General features: G+C 40.9%; 1 protein-coding gene across 1 annotated transcript in view; it reads right to left on the reverse strand.

The window, feature by feature from the left end:
- Nucleotides 1–8,819: 8,819 nt before the first annotated feature.
- SPAG17 (sperm associated antigen 17) overlaps nt 8,820–24,493 on the reverse strand; it is a 199,027-nt gene continuing 183,353 nt past the window's right edge. Inside the window, exons 43-48 of the mRNA XM_055312171.1 lie at nt 22,319–22,444; nt 18,161–18,297; nt 16,693–16,877; nt 14,706–14,766; nt 11,528–11,672; nt 8,820–8,959 (exon numbers count right to left, since the gene is read on the reverse strand). Coding sequence (XP_055168146.1) covers nt 8,820–8,959; nt 11,528–11,672; nt 14,706–14,766; nt 16,693–16,877; nt 18,161–18,297; nt 22,319–22,444 — 794 coding nt within the window. The remainder of the gene's footprint in view (nt 8,960–11,527; nt 11,673–14,705; nt 14,767–16,692; nt 16,878–18,160; nt 18,298–22,318; nt 22,445–24,493) is intronic.

The following is a 24,493-nucleotide window of genomic DNA, read 5'->3' on the forward strand; positions in this document are numbered from 1 at the left end:
TCTTTTTGTATTTGTTGAGGCCTATTTTATGTGATCTATTCTGGAGAATGTTCCATGTGATCTTGAAAAGAATGTGTATTCTGCTATTTTAGGATGGAATGTTCTGAATATATCTGTTAAGTCCATCTGCTGCAGTGCATCATTCAAAGCCATTGTTTCCATGTTGGTTTTTCTATTTAGATGATCTGTCCGCTGTTATAAGTGGGTATTAAATTCTCTACTATTCTGTGTTATTATCCATAGGTTTTTTTTATCTTTTGTTATTAATCATTTTATATATTTGAATTCTCCCAACTTGGGGGCATAAATGTTTATAATTGTTATGTCTTCTTGTTGCATTGTCCCCTTTATGATTATATAGTGCCTTTGTTTTTTTATCTTTCATCTAGTTCATCCAATAGATGCATTGCTACTTGGGCTTTCTTTTGATACCCATTCATGTAATAAATATTACTCCATCCCCTCCCTTTTACCCTGCAGGTCTCTTTAGGTCTAAAATGAGTTTCTTGTAGGCAGCATATAAAGGAGTCTTTTTTCCTTTTTCCTTTTTTTTTTTTTAAATCTGTTTTGACTCCGTGTCTTTTGATTGATGTGTTTATTAGTCCATTTACATTCAAAGTAATTATTGATAGGTATGTATTTATTTCCATTTTATTACTTATTTTCTCATTTCTGGAGATCTTTTCTGATCCCTTTTTTGTTTTTGTCACTTTTAGTCTCTCCTTTGCACTCAGAGTCCCCTTTAATATTTCTTGCAGTGCTGGTTTAATGGTCACAAATTCCTTTCATTTTTATCAGGGAAGCTCTTTCTCCTATTATGAGCAATAGCTTTGCTCGTTGGAGTATTTTTAGCTGCAGATTTTTCCCATTCAGCACTTTGAATAAATAGTGCCACTCCCTCTTACTTGCCAAATTTCTGTTGAGAAATCTCCAGCTAGCTTTATGGGTTTTCCCCTGTAAGTTAGGGACTTCTTTTGTCTTTTTTTTTTTTTTTTAAGATTTTCTTCTTTATCACTATATATTTGCAAATTTAATTACATGTCTGGGTGTTGGCCTGCTTTTGTTGATTTCGAAGGGAATTCTCTGTGCCTCCTGGATCTGGATGTCTGTTTCCTTTCCCAGATTAGAGAAGTGTTCCGCCATTATTTCTGGAAATAAATTTTCTGCCTCCTTTTCTCTCTTGTCCTCTTCTGGGATACCTATGATATGAATGTCAATACGTTTGATGGAGTCACTGAGTTACCTAAGTCTATGCTCATGTTCTATAATTCTAGTTCAGCTTCATTATTTTGTCTTCTTATCCACTAATTCATTCCTCTGCTTCTTCCAGCCTGTTCTTCATTGCATTAAGCCTGTTCCCAATCTCACTTAGTGCATTCTTTGTTTCTCATTGATTCTTTTTTAACTTTTATCTCTGTGGCAAAGATCTCACTGATGTCATCTTTTCTCAAGCCCAGTGAACATCCTTATGTTTGTTGCTTTAAATTCTCCATCAGTTATGTTACTTATATCTGTATTATGTTGATCTCTGGCTGTAGCCTTATCTTGTTCTTTCATTTGGGATAAATTACTCTGTCTTGGCATTTCATCTAAGTCTCTGCCCTTTTCTCTGTGTTAGAAAAGCCAGTATGTTTCCTGTCCCTGAAACTAATGGCCTTTATGAAAAAGAGGTTGTGTAGTGCCTGGGGCCTGGCGCTTCAGGGAGTGTCTCCAGTGTGTGCTGCCTGCACTCTGCTGTTGTGTTTTGGCTGTTCTGTCTTTCAGGCCAATTGGCTGCCCAGGCTCTCCTTGCCTACGTGGGCAGTGTTTGGTCCCTGGCCTGAATGTGGTGAGTTTTAACTCAGTGTGTCTGGTCTGCTTGTGAAATGAGTCCTAATATCACTTCCACCAGAACTGAGGCCCTGCAGAAATCTCTGGTAGGGAGATAATGGTGTGGACAGGGATTTGTGCTGGTCTTCTGGAGTAGTGGCCTACCATGCTGGAACTGAAGCAAGCTTGACTAAGAAGAAGAAGGGCAGTCCTGCCAGAGCACAGGGATGTAGAGTTTGGTGTAAGCAAGTTAGGCAGCCAGTGTCAGTGCTGAGCTGCTTCCCTCAGATGGTTTTGTGTTTATGCTGAGGGATTGGGGTGGGAAATGGTGCTAGCCAGTCCCTTTGTTCCAAGAGATGTCCTGTGAATGTGTCCTCTCAGGGACCCTCTCTGAATGGAATAAATATTCCCCCCACCCACCCTTTGTCCCAGGCATTTTTCAGATGGCTGTTTCCATGCTGTCTGCGTTCTGGTTGTTTGCCTGCCATCTCTTCCAGAGTAGCACAGTGCCCTCTAGGCTCTATCCCAGCCAAACCCACTGACTTAAAACTCCAGGCTTTAAGCCCCACTGGTTGGGGATCCCTGGGTGGCGCAGCGGTTTGGCGCCTGCCTTTGGCCCAGGGCGCGATCCTGGAGACCCGGGATCGAATCCCACATCGGGCTCCCGGTGCATGGAGCCTGCTTCTCCCTCTGCCTATGTCTCTGCCTCTCTCTCTATCTCTCTGTGACTATCATAAATAAATAAAAATTAAAAAAAAAAAAGCCCCACTGGTTGGAAGAACTCACGAAAGTAAACACTTCTTTTTTTCCAAGCCAATGGCTTTCAGAAAATAATTATCCTGGTGTATTCCTCTGGCTGTCCCTCTCCATGACAATGGCTCCCTCCTCTCCACAGCAACCATGATCCATTTCTCCCCTAAAACACATCTCTACATTTCCTGCCTTCTTTGATGCAGCCTCTTCTCTCCTTTAGTTGTGGAGTTTGTTCTGTCAGTCTTAAGGTCAACTTCTGGGTATTTAGGATGGTCTTATCATTATCTAGCTGCATTTGTTGGACAAGATGAGCCTAGGGTCCTCCTACTCCACTGTCTCTCTTTCTCTCTCTGTCTTCTTGAGTCAGTTTCAGGATTTGGTGTCCTGTGAACTTGTCCATTTCATTTAAGGTGCTGTGTTGTGGTGCCACCATTTCCTTGCCAGTCTCAGAGCTGCAGTTCTTGTGGTATGATTATCTGAGGGTCTCTAGCCACAAGTCTAGTACTGTTCCTGGGCAGTCACTGAAGTGTAAGGTCAGGAATGTGGTGGTGTTACTCGTTGGGCAGAATATGAGTAAAGATTGTTTTGGCATAGAGTTCCTGAGGCTTAACTATGAAAAGGTAAGAGAAAAGATAGTATGGTGGATTCTAGGTGCTTCTAGTCTGAAGAAGCAGCCTTTTCTTTAGGTGTCTGTTCCGGCCACTAGGGAGAGGAGTTAGTTACTTATTAAAAATAAATCCTAATTCCTGAGCGAACAAAGGCCGTGTTTGTGGCTCTTGGACATTTATCAGAAAATAGGAAACCACAGCATTTCCTATGAATGTTTTTGATGGTTTCCAAACCAAAACAAGGTCAGGAAGATACTCAAATTTAATCCATAGCTTTGCCATCAGTTAAAATTAACAGTAGAGGGGGATTTAAAGGCGTTTCTGTCTGGAAGGTGTTACACAAATCAAAGAGAAGGAAAGCTTATGACATGAAATGATGTGCACAGGAAGTAACTGAGCTCTAACTTTTGGTCAAAATACTTGAAACCCCTTAACTCTAAAGGTTTGAGGTTAACTAGTGAGTTAAAAAGCAAATTTTAGGGGTGTCTGGGTGGCTCAGTTTGTTAAGCATCCAACTTTTGATCTCAGCTCAGGTCATGATCTCATGGTCGTGGGATCAAACCCCTCACTGGGCTCTGCGCTCAGTGCAGAATTTGCTTCAGATTCTTTCTCCCTCTCCCTCTGCCCTTCCCTGCTTGTGTGTTCTCTCTCTCTCTTGAAATAAATAAAATCCTTTAAAAAAAAGAAAAAGTAAATTTTAAGCCAAACCACTTTCTAGTCATTAAATCAACATTTACTGGCTTAGTCAGCCATTGGCTAGATATAATCCTTAGTACATGAACCAGGTAATGAGTAATATCTTTTGTAAATCATTCAATGTTACCTGTAGAAGCTGGTGATACCATAAAGAAAAGCCCTGTGAATGGTTTATTAGGAATATACGTCAAAGTTTGTATATATTTATATATGTCTCTATGTAAAGAAGATATGCTTAACCATTTTGAGATTCCCCAGCTGGAAGTTAGCTGCTTGACGTACTTGGTATTGTTTCTTAGTTCAAGTGTCCTAATTCATAGCTCTCCCAAAGAAATCTCTAAATCTGGCAGATGACCTGGGGCAGTGACCAAGGAGGCAGTGGTATCTGCCACTGGGCACAGAACTGTGTCTAGGGTTCTACTTACCTATCAGCACAATAGATGAGCCTGCTCAGTGTAGCCTTTACAAGCCAGCCACAAACTCAGGAAGAAGCCACCTGGCCTACATACACTATCCACAGTCTGCCCCCGCTTCCTCACAATTTAAGTCCCTAAGTGTTGAGATGAGACTGAGATTCTTAGGAGTAACACCACCTTATATTCTCAGTCCTGTCACTTTATTTTTGAGATGTTATGGGCTCCGAGCAGCTGTCCTGTGATTTTAGGGTGGAGCACACATGGTCCAATAGTCGCTGGCCCCAGCCCTTGTTAGGTCTAGTGCCAGTTGCCCTTGTGTAGCTCTCTCTCTCCCGTGAGTATGGTCAGGACCTAGTGACTGGCTTCTGAAGAGCAGAATGCAGCAAATGTAATGGGATGTCTTTTCCAAGTTTGAGATATAAAACACTGAATTCTGCCTTGCTCCTGTTCTTGGGCTCTTCTTGTTCCGATAAACCAAGCTGCCTTGCTGTGAGACTCCCTAAGGAGAGACCCACGTGGCAAGGAACTGCATCCTACCAGTGGGCTGAAAGCACATTCATTCCTAGTTGAGCCAGAGTATCCAACTGAGCTCCTCTGGATTCTGGAACCATAGAAGCTATGAGATCTTAGGTGTCTGTTGCTATAAAATAAAATAAATAATAAATAAAATATTAAAAAATAAAATAGGCCCAATAGATCTACCTAATAGAGTTATTGTGAAGTGCTTACTGGCTCAAAATAAACACAATATAAGGTACTATTTTTACTGTGTGAGCTACACAGTATCTAAAACTACAGAATGATTCCCGTACACAGGCGCCCGCGTGCGCGCGCACACACACATAGAAGGCATGGGAAAGAAATAGACTAAAATGTTATCTGTTAGCTCTAGGCGATATAGAGAATCTTTACATGTTTGTCTTTAAAATAAAAGAATAAGTATAGTAGGCATCTTTCAATCACATTAACTGTGCTAATATGAACAGAGGCATAAAGATTCATGAAGTTACTTATGATTGGTGCCAAAGGAATTACGCACCATTATTTGAAAGCTGCTCTGTAGTAGAGTTGTCTAGCTAGTGATGGAGACTTCACCACTCCTCAGTTTGGAATAACTTCCAAAAGCCATGGAATAGAACTGACATAAACCATGAAATCAGTGATTCCCAAAGTATATTTTAAGACCCTTGGGAGTTGGTAAGACCCTTTCAAGGAGTTTGCAAGATCAAAAATATTCTCAAAACAATACTAAAATCTAGTAATTTGAAGAGTGATCTCCAAAAATTGATGTCTACCCGGATACCTATGAACGTGACCTTCTTTAGAAATAGGGTCTTTATAAACATAATTAGTTAAGATGAGGTGATGCGAGGTTAGAGTGGGCCCTAAGTACAGTGACTGTTGCTATATAAGGATGCAATGTGATGAAACAGGAGGTTGTGTGACCACAGAGGCAGAAATTGGGATTTGCCTGATGTAGCTATTAGCCAAGGTACCCTGAGGACTCAGGCTAGTGCCAGAAGCCAGGACAGAGGCAGGAACACATTCTCCTTGAGCCTCCAGAAGGAACTCCGCCCTCGGTCACCTTAGCTTTCAGGCCTTTGGCTTCCTGAACTGCAAGAAAATGAATATCTTGTCTTCAGCCTCCCTCCCCTAATTTGTGGTGATCCGTTATGGAAGCCTCAGGAAACTGGTAGATTTTGATACCAGGAAGTGGGGTGCTAACTGGAGCAAATACCCAAAAATGTGGAAGTGGCTTTGGAATTGGGTAATGAGTAAAGGCTGGGAGAATTGTGAGCAACGTGAGAAATTAAAAAGTCTAGGTTATCTTGAGATGACTTGGTAGAAACATGGACTTCTAAGCCACTTTGGGGATGGCTCAGAAGGAAGTGATAGGGACAGCAGAGAAAGCTGCTGTCATGTCATCTCAGAGAACTTCTAGCTCATCATGAACAAAATGTCGATGGAAATAGGAACATTAAACGTGCTTCTAGTGTGACCTCGAACATGTCGTGGGACACTGGAGGAAAAGTTATAATGTGGCAGAAAACTTGGCTGAATTGTGTTCTGCTTTGGGGTTTAAAGTAGAACTTGTAAACACTCGCATTGAATGTTTCGCTGAGGTTTCCAAGCAAAATATGGAAGATGTGGCCTGGTTTCTTGCTGCTTCTAGTAAAATGTAAGGGGAAAGAAATCATTTGAGGAAGGAACTAAAGAGCAAAAAGGAATCAAAACATGATGAGTTTGAAAATTGACGTTATATCCATACTGCAAAACAATGCTAAAGTATACTCTGGAGCAGTCACCAAGGGTGTGTGTGCTGGAGAGATTAGGTTTATGACTACAGATACAATCAGGCATCTCAGCAGAAGCCAGGAATAGAGGTACGGTTATCCAGGAAGGATCTATGGAGAAGCCTCATGTCTAATGATCTGGATCTCCATGACATGCATGAATACTGACAGGTTTTTGAGGATGCAACATCAGCAGAAATACTCCTGGTTTGGCCTGACAGGGACAGGGAGGGGACAAGATAAAGGAAGGCTGCCAGACTTCTGGGATTCTATAAATAGGAGATGGGCTGCCCAGAGGGTAAAATGATGTCTGGGCTGAGGACGAGAGGATGGGGCCAACAAGGCTTCTGAAGGTCTAAAGGTTGGGGCTGGTGAAACCTCTGTAGGGCCCAGACGGCATGTTGATCAAGCCATAAATGATTATTCTAAGGTCTTGAAATTTCATGAAATTTGCCTTGCTGTGTTGTACCCTTGCTTTAGACTAGTGATTCTTTATTCCTTCCACTTTCTTCCTTTGGGAGTATCTATCTACCCTATGCTTTTTCACTATGGTGTGTTGCAAGCTGATGGCTTATTTTCTAGTTTGATGCATCTTCCAGTGGAAGGGAGACCAAGGCAGGTCATACCAGAGTCTTACCCATACTTGATTTATATGGGTGAGATGTGAAACTCTTTGAGTTGAAACCTATGTTGATGAGAATTTAGATTTGGAATTAATGCTGGAATGGGTGAAGAATTTTGGGAATGTTGGGATGGAATGAATATATTTTTATACCAGCAGCATATTACACTGGGTTTGTCTCCACAAAATTCATGTCTATCAGAAACTGTGAAGATGACCTTAAGATGACATTCAGAATTATGGTAGCCCCTAAATGAAATGAGTGTCTTTCTTATAAGGACAGAGACAGAAATATATACACAGGGAAGGATGCTATTTGAGACAGAGGCAGGGATTAAAGTGATGTAGCAATAAGCCAAGGAACACCCAAGAACTTCTGGCAACCACCAGACATTAGGAGAGAGGCATAGAATGACTTCTGCCTCAGTCTCCAGAAGAAATACCCCCACTCCAACTCCTTGATGTTAGAACTCTGGCCTCCTGAACTGCAAGAGCATATCTGTCATTTTAAGCTACCTGGTTTGTGCTACTTTGTCATGGCAGCCCTAAGAAACCAATAGAGATTTGTTAGATCAGCTCTAGGAAACTAATACAAGATGCTATGAGTGTCCAGTGGAGTTTTCCAGAGGCTATGTGATGTCTGATATCATGACAGCAGGTGTGAGAATCCAACTGTGCTCTATTAAGCCAGACATTGAAGAAATTTGTAAAAAATGTAAAACAATGTCCCATGAATAATACATTTTTGTTTTGAAAAATATTTTTCATTTAAAACATCTATGTTAATATACTGGCTTTATTATGGTTTTTACATTGAAAAATTTTCCCAGTTTTAATTCCAATTTGGTAAATGTGATAGATATGACCCACATGAATGAAAGCTCTTTGGGATCCTTAATAACTTTTAAGAATATTATGTCCAAAATGTTTGACAACCACAGGCTTATTTGTAAATTTTCAAGTCCAGAAGGACATACTGGTGTAGGTGCTCCTGCTTTTTGAAAGGTCAGCTTAACATTGAAAACAGTGCTTCTAAGAACAAACTTTAGGATCACATTGAAGTAGGTTAGATTTTTACATCATCTACTTAAGATTCTCTGAGCTTCAGTTTCTTTCCTTCCTTCCTTCCTTCCTTTCTCTTTCTTTCTTTCTTTCTTTCTTTCTTTCTTTCTTTGTTTCTCTTTCTTTCTTTCTTTCTTTCTTTCTTTCAGATTTTATTTATTCATTCATGAGAGACAGAGAGAGAGAGAGAGAGAGGCAGAGACACAGGCAGAGGGAGAAGCAGGCTCCATGCACCGGGAGCCCGACATGGGACTCGATCCCTGGTCTCCAGGATCACACCCCGGGCTGAAGGCGGCGCTAAACCGCTGAGCCACCTGCGCTGCCCAGTTTCTTTATTTATAAAGTAGGAAAGATAATATCTAATCAGTAGTATGAGGATTTGATACTGATAATGTATATAAAGAAGTAGCTATTATAGTTATTTAAAACAAGTATTTCCATCCCACCAGGTTAAGTGCCTTATTGGTTTCTGGCTGTAAGAAGAGGGGAACAAACATGAGGTCTAAGGCCTCACATCTGAATGGCTGACATTAAAGTTCCCATTTGTTACTTACTGGACCTAATGTGGAGAAATTTTACGGGACATGAAGACTCCAAGTGTAGAGGAAGAAATCGTAGAAGTCCTCTGGACCATGGGATTTTCTTTTCCCTGAGGAAAATCTTTTGGTCTCTTATCATAATTGCTGCTTGTCAAAACTGGTAAAATACTCATTAAGGACTATGACCAAATGATTTGTGTATACAAACTCAAATAACATTTTAGAATCAGAACCTCTTCTCTAGCATCTTTAGCTCCATACTTTTCTATGAAATGTGAATTCTACAGATTCAGGCTTAGGGGCTGAAGGATGGATATTGATTTCTTGGAATTTCTCCTGTCCACCCAGTGTATACTTCTCTGCTGTGTGGTTAGTCTTCCTAGAGGAGCCATCAGTCACCATAACCAGGTCCCAAATCACATCAACATCCAGATGTCATGCTTTTTTCTGTGGGGAAGGGATAGATCTTGGGAAATGGGCAATGAATTCTCACTATTGACATTAGCAGTAGATAAAAGATTCAATAAAACTCTCTTCCTCATCTATATGTGCCTAACTAATAGATGGCCTTTAATCTATGAGTAAGGAAATAGATAGTACTGGCATAAATGCTAAATGACTTGATTGCTGTAACCAGCAGCAGGGATCAGGTGCTCTGGATCAGCATCCAAACACCTGTGTAAAGAGGATATGAAGATTGATTTAATTCCTAGAGGGAAAAACTGGTTCTTTGGTTAGGTTCCTTCTATTACTAACAGAAGAACCCTGCCATCAATATAAAATAAAAAAAAAATCACATCCACAGTAAGGTCTTTCTGATCACCCCATTTTAAATTAGAATCTTCCTTAACATTCCCTGTACCGTGTTTCCTACTTTTCATTTTTCACTATTGTACTTATCAGCACCATTGTAGTCCACATTTTACCTATTTTTTGTACTGTCTCTTCTCCCACTGGAAGAAGCTACATTGGGGGCAGGCATTTTTGTCTCTCGTTCACTGTGCCTAGAACAGTTCTATGCACATTAGTGACACCTTTGAAATAAGTGAACAAGTGAATTCAGCTCCATTTCTACTGAAATTAAGGTAATATGACACAAGTTCTCCTAAATCTCCCCTTCACCCCCAGAATGTCTAGATCCTTAGCCATCTTCACCCGCTTGCTTGCCCTTCAGGTCTGTTCTGGACTAACCTCTTACTCTCCTTTGGACACTGCTGCTTCAATTACTTCCTCTCATTCATATTTTTAAATCTTTCTCTTCTGATCCATTCCCTTCAGCCAAATCTAGCAATCCCACTTAAATCTGAATTCTTGACATCTCTATGCATTTGTCAACTATGCCCAGGTTTTTCTTGAAATTCTTTCTGTGGCTTCTGAGCTATTTCTTGGTTTTCTAATTGCTTACTCTGTCTCCACTGCTTCCTCTTCTTCCTCCTACTCCCTAAGCCGACCCAAAATCTCTGCTCCTTTCCCATACTTCCAATTGTCACCTTTGTGTAGATGATGCTTAAAATTACTACATCTCCAACTCTAACTCCCCAGTTGAGACCCAGTCCTACATATGCATGATTCATTACTTGAGCCCAAAACCTTGGAGATGAACTCTTGTCTTCTTACTTCCTTCTATCAAAGCGTTCCACCTCAGATTTTACAGCACCCCCACCACCTGCCAAGTGCCTTTCCATCCATGTCTCTTTCACTATTGAGACATGATAGTTCCTGTCCTTACACTTGGCTTATTGAAGTGGCCTTCCAATGGTTCTTTGCTTCTATTTGCATCCAGATGCTCTTCTTCAACATATCCAGCAGAGTAACACTGGATTCATTTTTACAAAAATATATTATTTCATTTACTGGATCAGAAATCTTCAATGATTCACTCTTGCTTATATAATAACATTTGATCAGGGATTCAAAATCTTCCACAACTTGATTCCAACCAACTCCCCCATGATGTTTCCTAATACTCCCTAAGTTCTCCACAAATTGAACTTCCTACCCTTCCCAACAGCTCTCTTCTTGCTGTGGATTTGTTCATTCCTTCTATCTTAAGTTTCCTTTCATCAAAAGTTTTTGCATTTTATAAGACCCAGCTCAGATACCAAATTGATACATAACACAAAGTACTATATGCTTCATGTCACTGGAGTACAGAATAATATAGGAATCAAGTGTGAAGACTTTATTTCTGCTTCTAGATTATAAGTCTTTTGAGAAAGAATCCAACGGCCATTTTTATATATGATAAAATATTCCACACATTACCTTGTATATAATAGTTTACTTGACCTCTGTAGGTATCCATATGTAAGACACACTGATATGAAGGTGTGTATGTGTAGGAATATCCATTTATCCTTTATAATAAGAAGGTATCTTCTGTTCCCTAACAAGATTACAAGTTTGTTTTGATGACAAAGATTTGCTTTTCAAAACCGTTCTGATGGTCTGATACCCCATAGATAGCCATTAACCTTGGCATTTATGCAACTCAGTTACCATACATGTACTGTGTAACAGGCATTTTGCTAGATGCATACAAAGATGAATGAAGACACAGTCTTCATCTTAAGAAATTTAGCTCTATGGTCTTAAAAATAGAATTAATGAAGCTATGGAATACGGGAGCAAGGAAGTTAGGGAATAGCATTTTGACTTCTCATTTCCCCTTGCTCAAATGTAATTTTTGCTCTATTTGTGACTACTTAGGTTGAGCTTTAAAGGATATTTGCTTCCACAGGTAAGAACAGGACGTCATGCTCCGTCATAATCTCAATATTGTGTGAGATGTGTGTTGATCCCTTGGTACCATCCTCTCCAACAGCCATGGCAAATAACTCAACTTTCAGTTCTGTTTGCAAACCAGCCGCCACCTACGGAACACAATGTAGCTTTAGAATCAGACATATCTGAGTTCAAATCTTGGTTTTAACATGAATTTGGGCTAAACTTTTTAATCTTATTTTCTCATATATAAACATGGCACTAATGAATGATCACTGTTATGACATTTAGAGGAGTTACTTTGTAGATTAGTTAGGTAGAATTTCATGGAGGAAATGGGACCCAAGATAAATTGTTGAAGAAGAAAACCAGGTGCTATTTAGGAAGAAGTGTAAGAAAACTAAATGCCAGTATACCACTGGTGGTGATACTGCCACCACTTTTACAATGCCCATAATTATGGTGTTTCTTGAATGTTAGCAGTGGATTTCTTTATTATTGTTGTTGTTATTATTATTATTTATTCATGAGAGACACAAAGAGAGAGGCAGAGACATAGGCAGAGGGAGAAGCAGGCTCCCTGCGGGGAGCCCGATATGGGACTTGATCTCAGGACCCCATCCCAGGACCCTGGGATCATGACCTGAACTAAAGACAGACGCTCAACCACTGAGCCACCCAGGTGCCCCAGCGGTGGGTTTCTATGGATATCCTTGTGGATAAAGACAAATGTAAACTAAGAGAGTCCCTGAACCCCACAACTTCCCCTGTCCTGCCTCTTGGTTTATAGTGTTTCTTTCTTTCTTTTTTTAAATCAAATTAGCCTTTATTCAATCATTAGTAAATAATAAAAACTTTAAAAAATGTTCATACTCCACGGTGTCCATCGAAAGATGAATGGATAAAGAAGATGTGGTTTATGTATACAATGGTTTATAGTGTTTCTAATGGAGGACCTGTGATGTGACAAAGCCAGTAGAGGGAGACAGAATGAGCTTAAATGCCAGACTGCTTAGATCTGAAAGCCACGTGGAAGAGGTCTGGACCAACTAAGAAGAAACCCGATATATAATGAAGAAGAAACACAGCAAGGAATGGGCCTCTTGCCTTGTTCCTTAAAGAGAACACTGGCCAGGAAAGAAAGAGCTGTTTGTATTCCTAAGCTGCCTCTCCAGGAGGTAGGTTAAAAAGCAGACTTGAGAACAATTATCTGGAAAAAATACATCAGAAACCACCACATGGAAAGCAAATAGATATCAATACATATTTTTTTTCAGTATAGTTTATAAATAATAGAACTGAAAAATGTTTCAACTTTTTCAACAACGTGCTTGTGAAGGTCTGCTTACTGGAGGGTATCCAAGTCTCCATGTCTGAGGATCGGGCCCTTCGCCCTGGAGCCCAACAATGAGGGCAGGGCTGGGATGACGCCACTCTGCACAAGGCAGCTGGCATCCCGCCACCACTCAGGTCTACCCAGGCTCTAGGCATATTCATTCAGTGTTGGCATAAAACCAAGCTGAACAGTGGTTAGATTTACATATGGAGAAGTCTATAGATTATATTTTTGCAGAGCCAAAACTTACTGTCAAAAAAATGAAAAATACTAACAGTAGAGAGTGAGCTTCAAAGAATACATGCTGGGTTTTTAGTACCTACAAAAGTTGATCCAACAGTCATTTTGGCTTTTGGCATCACCCCTACTTTAAATGAAAAAAAAAAATCTGCTAACTTCTCAGAACAGTGGAAGAAGAGTTTGCTTTAATTTTTGTTTTTGCATTATGTTGCAAAGTTTCTGGAATCTTGACACAGTACAATGATGAAATATGACAGAGAGGTACTCATGAATTGGTGGATCTTACCCCAAAGTATATTTCTGTTTGAAATCGCAGCCTGCAAACTACCATATTACAGACCACAAGATTTTAGGGCTGGAAAAGGACTAAGAAATTATCAGGTCCAAGCAACTTCTTTTGCAGATGAGGAAAGCAAGGTAAAGGGGGTTAATTAACCAACAACCTCACAGAGCTGATGGTGGCACAGTCACAAGAAGCCAACTGATTTTGCACCCTATCAAACTGCCCCTACTGTGTCAATGTACAATTGTGGCTGTTTTACGATCTTGGGACTCCGTGGATTCTGTGTGCTGGTTATGGAAGTGGATGCCTTTGCCTGGTATTCTCATTAGTTCATGTGTGTCCCTGTCTGTGATGAACAATCATGTGTCTACCAGATGTCTTCACTTCATTCAATCACTTAGTTATATACCTTGAGTCCTATTATGTGCCCAGCTCTGGGAGCAACATTAAGAGTCTACTCATGTTTAACATCCCTTGTATCCTGTCCCTATAAGTAGCATTCAGAGTTTGTTGAATGAAATGGAAGGAATGTGAAGATGATGCACTGACCAAGGAATGAATGTTAAGATTCACAAGTGTGATTTTATTATGTCTTTTATACTATTTTATATATTTTGTGTATTTATATATTTATAAACTTTTGTTTACTTGATACTACATTTCTGAAATTATAATTTAAAGTAAGTGGCAATATAGGGATTTTTTTTATTAAATACCCCATTTGGGGGGAATGTATCAAATAAAGTTAGAACAAGTTGACATTAAAATTGGTGTTTTCGGAGGTCTTTGGAGACATGAAGCAGCTGATGACTTTAATATATTACTATTTCTTAGAATGTCATTAAAATTCTCTGGCAAATAGCAAAAGAACAAGCCAAATTTATATAAGATACAAAGGATAGACTATTTATTTTTCCAAGGGACTTTTCATTTAGCAGAAGAATTTATTACAGGATACCTTTAGGTAATCAGCTCTCCTAGTGCATGTCAAATCATATTTAATTTTTAAAAAGGCGTCTTTTCCATATAACTGTATATGGCTGTAGTATTGGGACAAATGAGTGAACTTCAGAAAAGTTTCCATAGCTGGAAGTTTAACTATTTATGCATAGGATTTGTCTCATGGCTATTACCTGCAGTCAGCGATGTCAAGCCACATGGTGTACTCATACCAGGAATCTTTTGCTTATGATACTAAAAAAATGAGACTTATACATGATTTAACCTGAATGTATAGAATGACTTAGCCCACTTCCCTGGAAACATGCACACACGGACATGCACATACAAGGGCGCACACAACAGAGAGCGCATAGGACTTACAGGTCCGGGTTTGTGAGTCACTTTCAGTCCTGTGCTGGGTGGGGGCTGCTTCACCCTAAATCTACCAGGCAAAAAGATGGGAATAAATTTATGCCATAATGAAAAAGCAATGAATAGACTGGGATGTTATAAAATCAGGAAGGTGTTAATGTTTGCTACAAAGGAGGAAGGGGGGATTCCATACCATTAGGAGAAGAACCCAATAGTCACTTGGGAAAGGGGTCTGAGGCCATTTCACAACTGCTTTTCCAACAACAGTTTTCATCAGCGTCAAACAGACTCCAATCCCAGTTTCAACCCTCTGTTATTGGATGCTGCCGAGCAGCTTGGGCCCGGGCGGAGGGTCGTGAATGTTTGGCTGGTGCGTGCACTGCAGCGTGGCCGCCAGCGTGAACACCAGTGCTGAGTGCCAGATCATTAAGCTGAAGAATAAAGGCTCTTTTGGAAAGCAGTGGAGCATGGGAGCCAGTCTTGCTCTGTCGTGGTATGGGGCTTGCATGTTTGGGGAGAAGAGAAACAGAAAAGGCTCAGAAAACGGTGGAGAACTTGAAAGCCCCAGCTCGCACGTGGTGCCTCTTGATCTCTTTCCCTGCCTGTGGTTTGTGGGTTCTGCTTGAAGGTTAAAGACCTGGAGCAAATTAAAATGCCAGGGAAAGCCTACCTCCACTTTTGACCTTAATCCTGCTCTTTCTACTATAAACTTCGCCACCTATGCTATAGTGGCTGAATTTAACAAGCTGAGGAGTGAAATCTTGCAAGCTAAAATTCTATACTGAGTAGATAGGATCTGCGTGGATGAGTTTCACTAGTTTGAAGTTGATTCTCTATTTCTCCCCACCCATTCTGTGGGCAGCAACCAAAAAAAAAAAAAAAAAAAAAAAAAAAAACCTCAATAATGTCTGATCTGGTGGCCTGATTGTTTCTGAGGAAACACACGTGATTCCTGAAGCTGGGTAGTTGCCTCAACCAAAACGGGATGTTGATCTTTTAAACTGGATGCATGTGTAGCTTTGTTCTGTCTGATGTCCATTTTCGAGTTCAGAATCACAAACTGGAAGGACTTGCCACTTACACTGATCATAACTCTGCAACTGAAATATTTATTGCACTTTTTATGTGGGGAAAAAACCCACATTACACTGAAGTTTAATTCAAAATAGAATATGGGAACTTTCGTAACGAGGAGCTGCCTAGTATAGACATAGAATATACTGACCCAGTGGGAAGGACTGAACTCCCGCACAAAGCAGTGACCCACAGCCATGCTGACAAAGCATCAGGCCACAAACAAACAGGCCCACAGGGGATCTGAGATCCAGCCTTGCTCTAGCCTACAAGACCTAAAAACATGTTATTTTGATCCTCTGTAAAAATCTCTAAGGTCTGTCTCTACAAGTTCTATAATTTTATTGATCTAGAAACAAAGGACTATTTTTCTTGTCACTGAATGCCATATATAGTGTATTCTCAACTAGGAGGAGAGGTTGTGAGTTATGATCAAGTTAGATCTTCAGAGGCAAAATGGCCCTAATAACTCAGGTTTTTTTTTTCCTTTTTGCCTCAATTATTCAGAAATAATGTAATGAAAGTCACTTTTAGGTCAGAAAGTGCAAACGTGTCAGCTGGTATTATGGTTGGTGGTAGATTTGAGAAACAGACTTTCTGAATTTTGTGCACTAATTACTGTAACATTTGTACAACCTCCCCTTTACTTTTTGCTACTGTTGATCAGCGCTTGAGTCGCTTCTCCCAAAGTATGAATAAGAATTCATGGGAGGGCCAAGAAGCACCCACCACATGGTTGAAGTCTGATAAATACCGAACTGGCAAAGAATGAATGAATGCATGAGTAAATGATTGTATGAATGCTGTGAAGATTCAGGAGTTAAGTTTGGTTCAATAAACATTCAAGGATGGAGGTAAGCCAAAGATAAGTCCCCGCATAGGAGAAGGTGACCTGCACAGGCATCTGGTGCCTCAGCCTCACCTGCAGAAGTCCACTCCCACGTTCTTGAGCTTTACAGTGGTTGCGTAGGTGTGTCCCTCTTTAAGCACGCCAAACTTCACCGATGGTGGGATCAGGTGGAAACCAAAAGGGGATGAATTCACATTATTAATGGCAGCAGATGCAACAGAGGATGTTTTCACTCTTCCTCCAACAGAATCCTGCACCTTTGTGTGAAGAAAACAGTAGTCAAATCAAAGGAAACGATTTCTATGTCACATTCCCAAGATAAGAAAAAGGCTCAACTGCCAAAGGAAAATAACCACTTGGCTGTGGGAATAAATGAGCATCAACAAGTCTCCTGCAATCCTAGAGCAGCACTGCAAGAAGTATTGTAGGCTTTGTTTTAAGGATAAAGAAGCTCAAATTCAGAGAATTATAAGACACCATTTGCTCAAATGATAACTGGTGCAGTAAAGGTTCAAAGTCAAGTTTGCCTGGTTCTAAACTTTATGCTCTTGGCACCAGTGATTAGCAAACTTCAGCTTCTGTCAGAATCACCGGGGAAGCTTGGTAAGCCCCAATGTACTGATTCTACCCCCAGAGTTTTTCAGTCAGTAAACCTGGGATGTGGTCCATGGATGTGCATTTACAAGTTTCCAGGCACTTCCAATGCTGCTGGTCTGGAAATCAGACTTTGAGAAACATTGCCCTGTGCCTGTGATATTCCCCAGAGCAGCCACATGGAGCTCGCCTGGGAGCTTGTTGGAATTGCAGGTTCTCGGGCCTCAGTGACTCAGAATCTGCCTGCTAACCAGATCCCCAGGTAATCCATATGCACATCAGTTTGGAAGTGCTCCTACCACATAGTCAGCCATGGACATTGCAATAAATTCTGTGGTGGCAGTGAGCACTGTGCCATGCTAGTATCAAAGACTATCTAAACTAGATTGGTAGGCTCAAGGCAGGGTCCCCAGCAGAGACGAGAGGGGATCTTAATCTTAGAGGTTTTGAAGAAAAAAGGAGCTTGATACTTCTGGAGAACCAAGAGAAACCCACAAGGCTGAAGTGGGTATGGGGTAAAATGAGGGTAGAGAATCAAACAGGGCTTGTAATGATGCTGTCATTTGCATTTTATCCTAAGAGTCATGAGAAGGGGGGCCAATGATCCCCTTAGACAGTAGTATGCTGGTAAACTGGCTCTCTGAAAAGAACGCAGATCAGTAGCATTTGCTACTGATGGTGCGAAACCCCCAGCAGGCTGATTTCAAGCTACCAATGGTTTAAGAGCTGGCTCATAAAATTCCCCTCCTGAGCCTGGGTGAGCTGACTCCGGCAAAGCATAGTCTTAGCTCTCATCTCTGTGTGACCTGAACATCTTCACAGGGATGTGATCTCGCATGTACAGTGAACAGCAGTACCCAGCAGCTGGAAATGAGCAACTTCAACGAGTCAGGATTACATAAAATGCTGCCTGGCTCTGGGACACTGGTTTCCATGTCTGTTTTACCTTCGTGAGAGGTTGAGACTTGGGCTTGGAACTCAACAAGTAGTGTGGTAACCTCACTTTCTCTTTCCTGGCTTGTCCTGTGACATCCTGCAGCAATGACTGGGTTGGAATTTTCACGGGCTCATAGGATTCTGGGTCTGTTAGAAGGTTTAAATTGTGACACATGAACATTTTATTCAAAGACATCTGAGGTCCTACCAGAGTTTACGAGAACATAAACCAATTTGGGAAACTTCTCTTCTTTCCTTTTTAAAGAACTTATTTAAAGAAATAAAGGCTTTTTATCAATTCTAGTGTTACAGCTTTACATTCTATGAAGAGATTTTATCTAATATCAGTTCTCACAACACCCCTAGGAGATGGGCAGGGCAGAGTCTCATTAGCATCATCTCTTTTAAGTAAATGAGAAAAATCAAATTCTGAGAAGCTGAGTGACCAGGGTTCTCTCCATTAAATCAACAAGGTACAACACAATAAACACTGACTCTGAAAGATCTTTTAAAACCAATGGAAGAGAAATCTTAATTTTTGGAGTTCAACTACTACATTTACACTTCTAAAAAGTGGCTTAGTGGGGAGCTTGGGTGGCTCAATCAGTTAAGTGTCTGCCTTCAACTCAGGTCATGATCTCGGGGTCCTGAGATCAAGCCTTGGGTTGTCAGGCTCCCAGCTCTGTGGGAAATATGCTTCTCCCTCTCCCTCTGCCTTTCCCTCCAGCTTGTGTTCTCTCTCTCCCTCTCTCTCTCTCTCTCAAATAAATAAATAATTTTTTTAAAAGGGGCTTAGTAGTTAGAGATAAATTAAGCCAGGGAGTTAAGTCCTCAAATCGCCAAACTTGGTGAAGGAGTGAGCAAAAGTAGGTAGTTTATAGAGTTGCAGCTGTATACATTTCTCCAAATATCCAGGAGGTTGAAAAAGAACATTATTTTAAATCAACATGTTTGAATATCTTTTCATTCATTCAAACCACCAAGACAGGGAAGGCAAAGAAACTAATATTCAAATGTCCACCATCTGCAGGCAAGCATCACAGGTATGTTTTTAAATATAGCATCTTACTGAATCCTCATAAAATCCTACCAGCTGAGGGAGATGGTAATTATAATTAGTGTATGTTCGGGACTCTCCCCATTGCCAACCTCATCCTCAAATTCCTACCACACATACTTTCACTGCTACAATATCTCTGGCCCCAGTCATCAGGACGGCACATGACCCATGCAGAGCCAATGCAGGTTCTTTACCAGGATATTTCCACAGAAGAGAAGAGGAATAATCTCAGCTTGACTACCTGGATATGAATCTGGAAAAATCAAAATCTTGGACCTCTATTGTCATGGTCCTTGCCACAGGGATATAGTCTGTTCTTTGCAGAAGAGGATAAAACCAAACGGGGACAAGTAGGGATGGGGCAAGATGGAGGCAGGGAGGATGCCCAGAGAGAGGGGCAATCAGACACAAGGACACTCCTGAAAGGTGAGAGTGTCTGGATCAGTCATCCTTGGGCTAGCACCATAGCCGCTATTCTGTGGTTCTGAGCTTCTGAGACCAAGACATATCCCTCTCCCCGGCCCTCCCCTGCCCCACCTGCCACTTTTCTGTTTAGTGAATTTAAGTTTGAGTTCACTCAGTTACAAATCAAAGAGTCCTAAATAATAGTAGTATCTCTCTCTCTCTCTCTCTCTCTCTCTCTCTCTCTCTCTCTCTCTCCTCTCTCATTATAAATGAGGAAACTGAAGTTAAATAACTTGTCCAAGAAACTGAAAGAAGTGCCAGGGCTGTAATGTATGCCTAAGTGAGTCAAGACTCCACCAGGAACATGCACCTTCTACTAGTGTGAGATAACAGAAAATTAATATACTGGTCTCAGTATATAGATTCCTGGTTCCTGGCATGGAACTCCTAAAACCTTTGGAATTTCCTAGATGATAAGAGTACTAGGAACATCTTTTGTTCTAATATTTCATCTTTAACCCAGCTTCTTGACACAGAGCTCCTAAATGCGGTGGACTTTCCTGGATGATCGCAGTGTCTTTTGATCTGATGAGGCTGCTCTTGGTGGGCTCCTGGATGGCTTCAAAATGGGGGTTATTCACCAGAAAGAGCCAACCATGATTAGGAGCTTGGAACTTCCAGCCCCATCTCCACCCTCTGGGAAGGGGAGAGGCAATGGAGATTGAGTTAATGATCGATCATGCCTACATGGTGAATCCTCTTCTTCCTGATTTTCACACTCAGAGTTTGCCTTTGGGCCATGGTTCTCAAAGTGTGATCCTATACCAGCAACATCAGCACCACCTGAAACTTGTTATGGCTACACATTCTCAGCCTTGAGACTGGTCACACAGTACTTACCCTGGGGACAGCCCTGGGTTTCTCTTGTTCCTCTGCCCCACATCCAGTTGACCAGTGAGTCCCATTGCCTCTACCTCCAGGACATATGTTTCTAGTTCATTTGCGTCCTACCTTCCCTGCCTCCACTGCTTTGACCAGGTCTCTGCAGGTGCTCACATGTCCTGCCTCAGTGGCTTTCTCCCCCCTCACTGTTTCCACTTGTCTGCTCCCCCTTTCCCTGTCACAAGCTATTATTCACCCAGCTACTGGGGTAATCTTTTAAAAATACACTTAGTCATGTACCTACCCTATTCACAGCCTTCCAGTGGTGTTTGAATCAAAACTACACATAGACTAAAATCCCAAGCTCCTAATGCAGCATCACACAGTCTTATCTCTGCCGCTCCCTCTGACTTCACCTTTCTTTACTTCTTCCTTTGTTCATTTTCTTCCAGCTATATACCCATTTTTCTGCTTCTCCCCTAAAGGTCTTCATATTTGCTCTGTCCCTCTCCCCCAGTGTTTGCACAGCTGGCTTCTTCTAGTCCTTCTAAGCTCACATGTTCTTTCCCAGAGGGGCCTCCTAACTGCCTGATGATATGCTGTCCCTCTCCCCAAGACACTCTCTATACATTATACATGGTTTTACTCTGTGATAAGCAATATGAATTTATCTAATTCTAATTATTTATTATCTAGGTCTGCCCATAGTATGCATAGCTCTATAAGACTTTACACTGCTGCATTTCTGTGCCTAGAACATGCCTGGCACATAGTAGGCATTGCATAAATTGTCCACTAAATGAATAAACTTTATACAAGAGATAACTTTAAAATCAGGAAGGCAAAAGTCACGTGTAGGGTAAATTCCTCAAGTTACCCTAAAATGTAGCAAGATGCTCCCTCTGTAAGAGGTAACTAAGATCTATTGGCAGACTCCCATTTCACTTTACTTTTTTTTAAGGATTTTATTTATTTATTCATGAGGGACAGGGGAGGGGGCAGAGACAGAGGCAGAGGGAGAAGCAGGCTCCTTGCAGGGAGCCTGATGTGGGACTCGATCTCAGGACCCTGGGATCAGCACCTGAGCCAAAGGCAGATGCTCAACCGCTGAGCCACCCAGGTGCCTCCCATCTCACTTTCAATAGGGACCATGTCCACAGGCGTGAAGAAGTGCAAATTCATCTACAGGATTTAAATTACTGTTTTTATTTTTTCTGACAACCATAAAGTGGAATTAGTTTCAGTGAAATCAGTGTAATGTGATTCCCCTGTACTATAATGACTTTGTATTATTCCATACTTTAATCTCTGCTACCTCACTGCGATGATGTGCTGCATAAGATAGAGACTACATTCTATGTTTCTCTTCTAGCACCTTCAGATCAAAAAAGTACTAAAATGGTAGGTAAATCTGAGTCCAAATACCAAATTACTGGCTGCTCCAAAAAAGCTACCGGGTTCCTGATCTTTAGTAAACAGGGCAAGCTCTCAGATCCATGAGGCATGACATCAAATTATGCAATAAATTAATTAAAATAAATAAAATAATTTAAATTAAGAAATAGATTACAACAACAATCTAGAAAAATATATTTACCATTTTCTACTTTCAATCTGGGACTTACAGTCATTCTCAAAATATTTTTTGAGCTATTTTGATGTGCTAGGAAGCCTTACAAAGCTCTTTAGCTCCAGGATCTGTGACCCTTTAGAATTTTTTCTGTAACCACAACTATACATTCAGATCCCAGTGCCATCTTTCCTAGTCCAAAAAGACACAATCTTCAGTTTTGAGAAAGAATAAATAAATAACTACCATACCGTCGATAGGTTTTGCTAAATCTTCAGTTTGGTTCTGGCCAGCAGACTCCGTGATGTCCCCAAAATTCTTCAGTTTTGGAAGACCTGTTGTTCTTACGGATTCCTGTTCTGAATCTTGCTGGCAATCTAGAGAACCCCAAAGAAATATTATAAAGTAATACTCTGGACAATGATACAAGGACTACTGATGTTTCTACTCTTCTTTACAATGAATGATGTGCTCTCCCAGCCCTGTCTTTAGAAAGATCAAATGGAAAAAGGCCACTGAGAGGCAGGGATTCTTTATTATATGATGCAATGTTTGCCATTAATGAATAGGACAGCACTGGCCAAGAACACACTCCCTGCAGGTTAGCTGGTTCTACAAGGTAACACAGTCATCATCTTGGTTGGGTTATGAAGTAGAGACCAAGTAATTTAGCCTACTTTTACCTAGCAAGAGTAACTGAGATGTGATTTTTTAAAAATTTTCCATCTTAAATCCATTTGTTATTATGACAATGTAGGTCTTTATTAAAATGTATCTAAGAAGTACAACATGAAACAAATTTAAGATAAATCTATCAAGGGGTGCCAGGTGGCTCAGTTGGTTGAACATCCAGCTCTTGGTTTTGGCTCAGGTCATGATCTCAGGATCCTGGGATCTAGCGCAGACTGGGCTCAGCGGAGAGTCAGCTTCAAGATTCTCTCTCTCTCCCTTTGCCCCTCCCCTTACTCTCTCTCTCTCTTGCTCAAATAAATAAATAAATCATTAAGAAACATAAATATATCAAGGACTGGGGATGCAAATACATTTCAACTTGTATGTGGGCCGCTCTGGCTGAATAGTGGTGGTTGCCTGGAGGATTGCAGAGAAACTTGTAGCATCGCTCCCTTTCAAGGGGACAGTAAGCTTCACTGAGTAGAATTGTCTGCCTGGGAGCAGATGGGCACCAGCACCACCAATCTTCATCTCTGATTTCTCCCATTTTGTGTCTAAGTCATTGTTAGAGCCTTACTCTTTGCTTTACAAATTCTGTGGTAATCAGATGTTTTCTCTGGCTATGCTCATTCCAGGCAGCTGGCCCCCTGATACTGTATTGTACAGTAGAAAACTCCTCTATCTAGGTCATTTAGCTACCCAGTTTATTAAAAAGAAGTACTAAATTTCATTTCACCCCTAAATTCTCCAACATGCATCTCTTGAAATGGAGACATTTTCTACACATCCGTAACACCATCATCACACCCAGGAAAACTCAAAGATATTCCACAATGTCCTCAACCATATAGTCCTCTATTCAAACTTGTGTAGATGCTCCAAAATATCTTTTATAGCTTTTTTTTTAAAGATTTTCTTTATTCATGAGAGATACAGGAAGAGAGGTGGAGACACAGGCATAGGGAGAAGCAGGCTCCTCCCAGAGAGCCCTGTGCAGAACTCGATTCCCAGACGGGAATCATGCTCTGAGCTAAAGCAGATGCTCAACCACTGAGCCACCCAGGTGTCCCTCTTTTATAGGTGTTTATTTTCTCAATCCAGCATACAGAGAAAGAGAGAGTCAGTGAGTGAGCGAGTTGGGGGAGGGGGCAGAAAGAGAAAGAAAGAAATCCTCAAGCAGACTCCCCACTCAGCAGGGAGCCCAATGTGGGCTCCATCTCACAACCCTGAGATCATAACCTGAGCCAAAACAAGAGCCACTTAACCAACTGAGCCACCCAGGTGCCCTTATTCTCTTTTAATATAGAACAATCATCCCATTTTTTTTTCTTTTAATGCCATTGACTTTTTTTGAAGAGTGCAGGACAGTTATTTCATAGAATATCTACACTCTGAATTTGTCTGATTATTTCTTCATGGTTAAATTCAGGTTAATGGTTTTTGGCAAGAATTCTACATAGGTCCTAGGCACTTCATATTGCATTATATGAGAAGGCACCTGATCTAGGCTGTCACAATTGGTAGAAGTTTGATCACTTGGTTAAGCTGGCAAATGCCATATTTTCCTCCTTATAATTAGGTGTGATATCATGTGAGGTGATAACTTGAGCCTGCATTTTTGACCTATTCTCCACCAACCTTTCATTACTCCCTTGATTTGTAAATTAGCCAGGTCTTCTGAATGTTTTTAGATAAATTTTAAGCATACAGGATGAAAACTAAATTGTATTTATATCTTGGTTTTCTTTGTAATA

Source organism: Nyctereutes procyonoides, unplaced genomic scaffold (genome assembly GCF_905146905.1).
Source record: "Nyctereutes procyonoides isolate TBG_1078 unplaced genomic scaffold, NYPRO_anot_genome, whole genome shotgun sequence".
Classification (NCBI taxonomy): domain Eukaryota; kingdom Metazoa; phylum Chordata; class Mammalia; order Carnivora; family Canidae; genus Nyctereutes; species Nyctereutes procyonoides.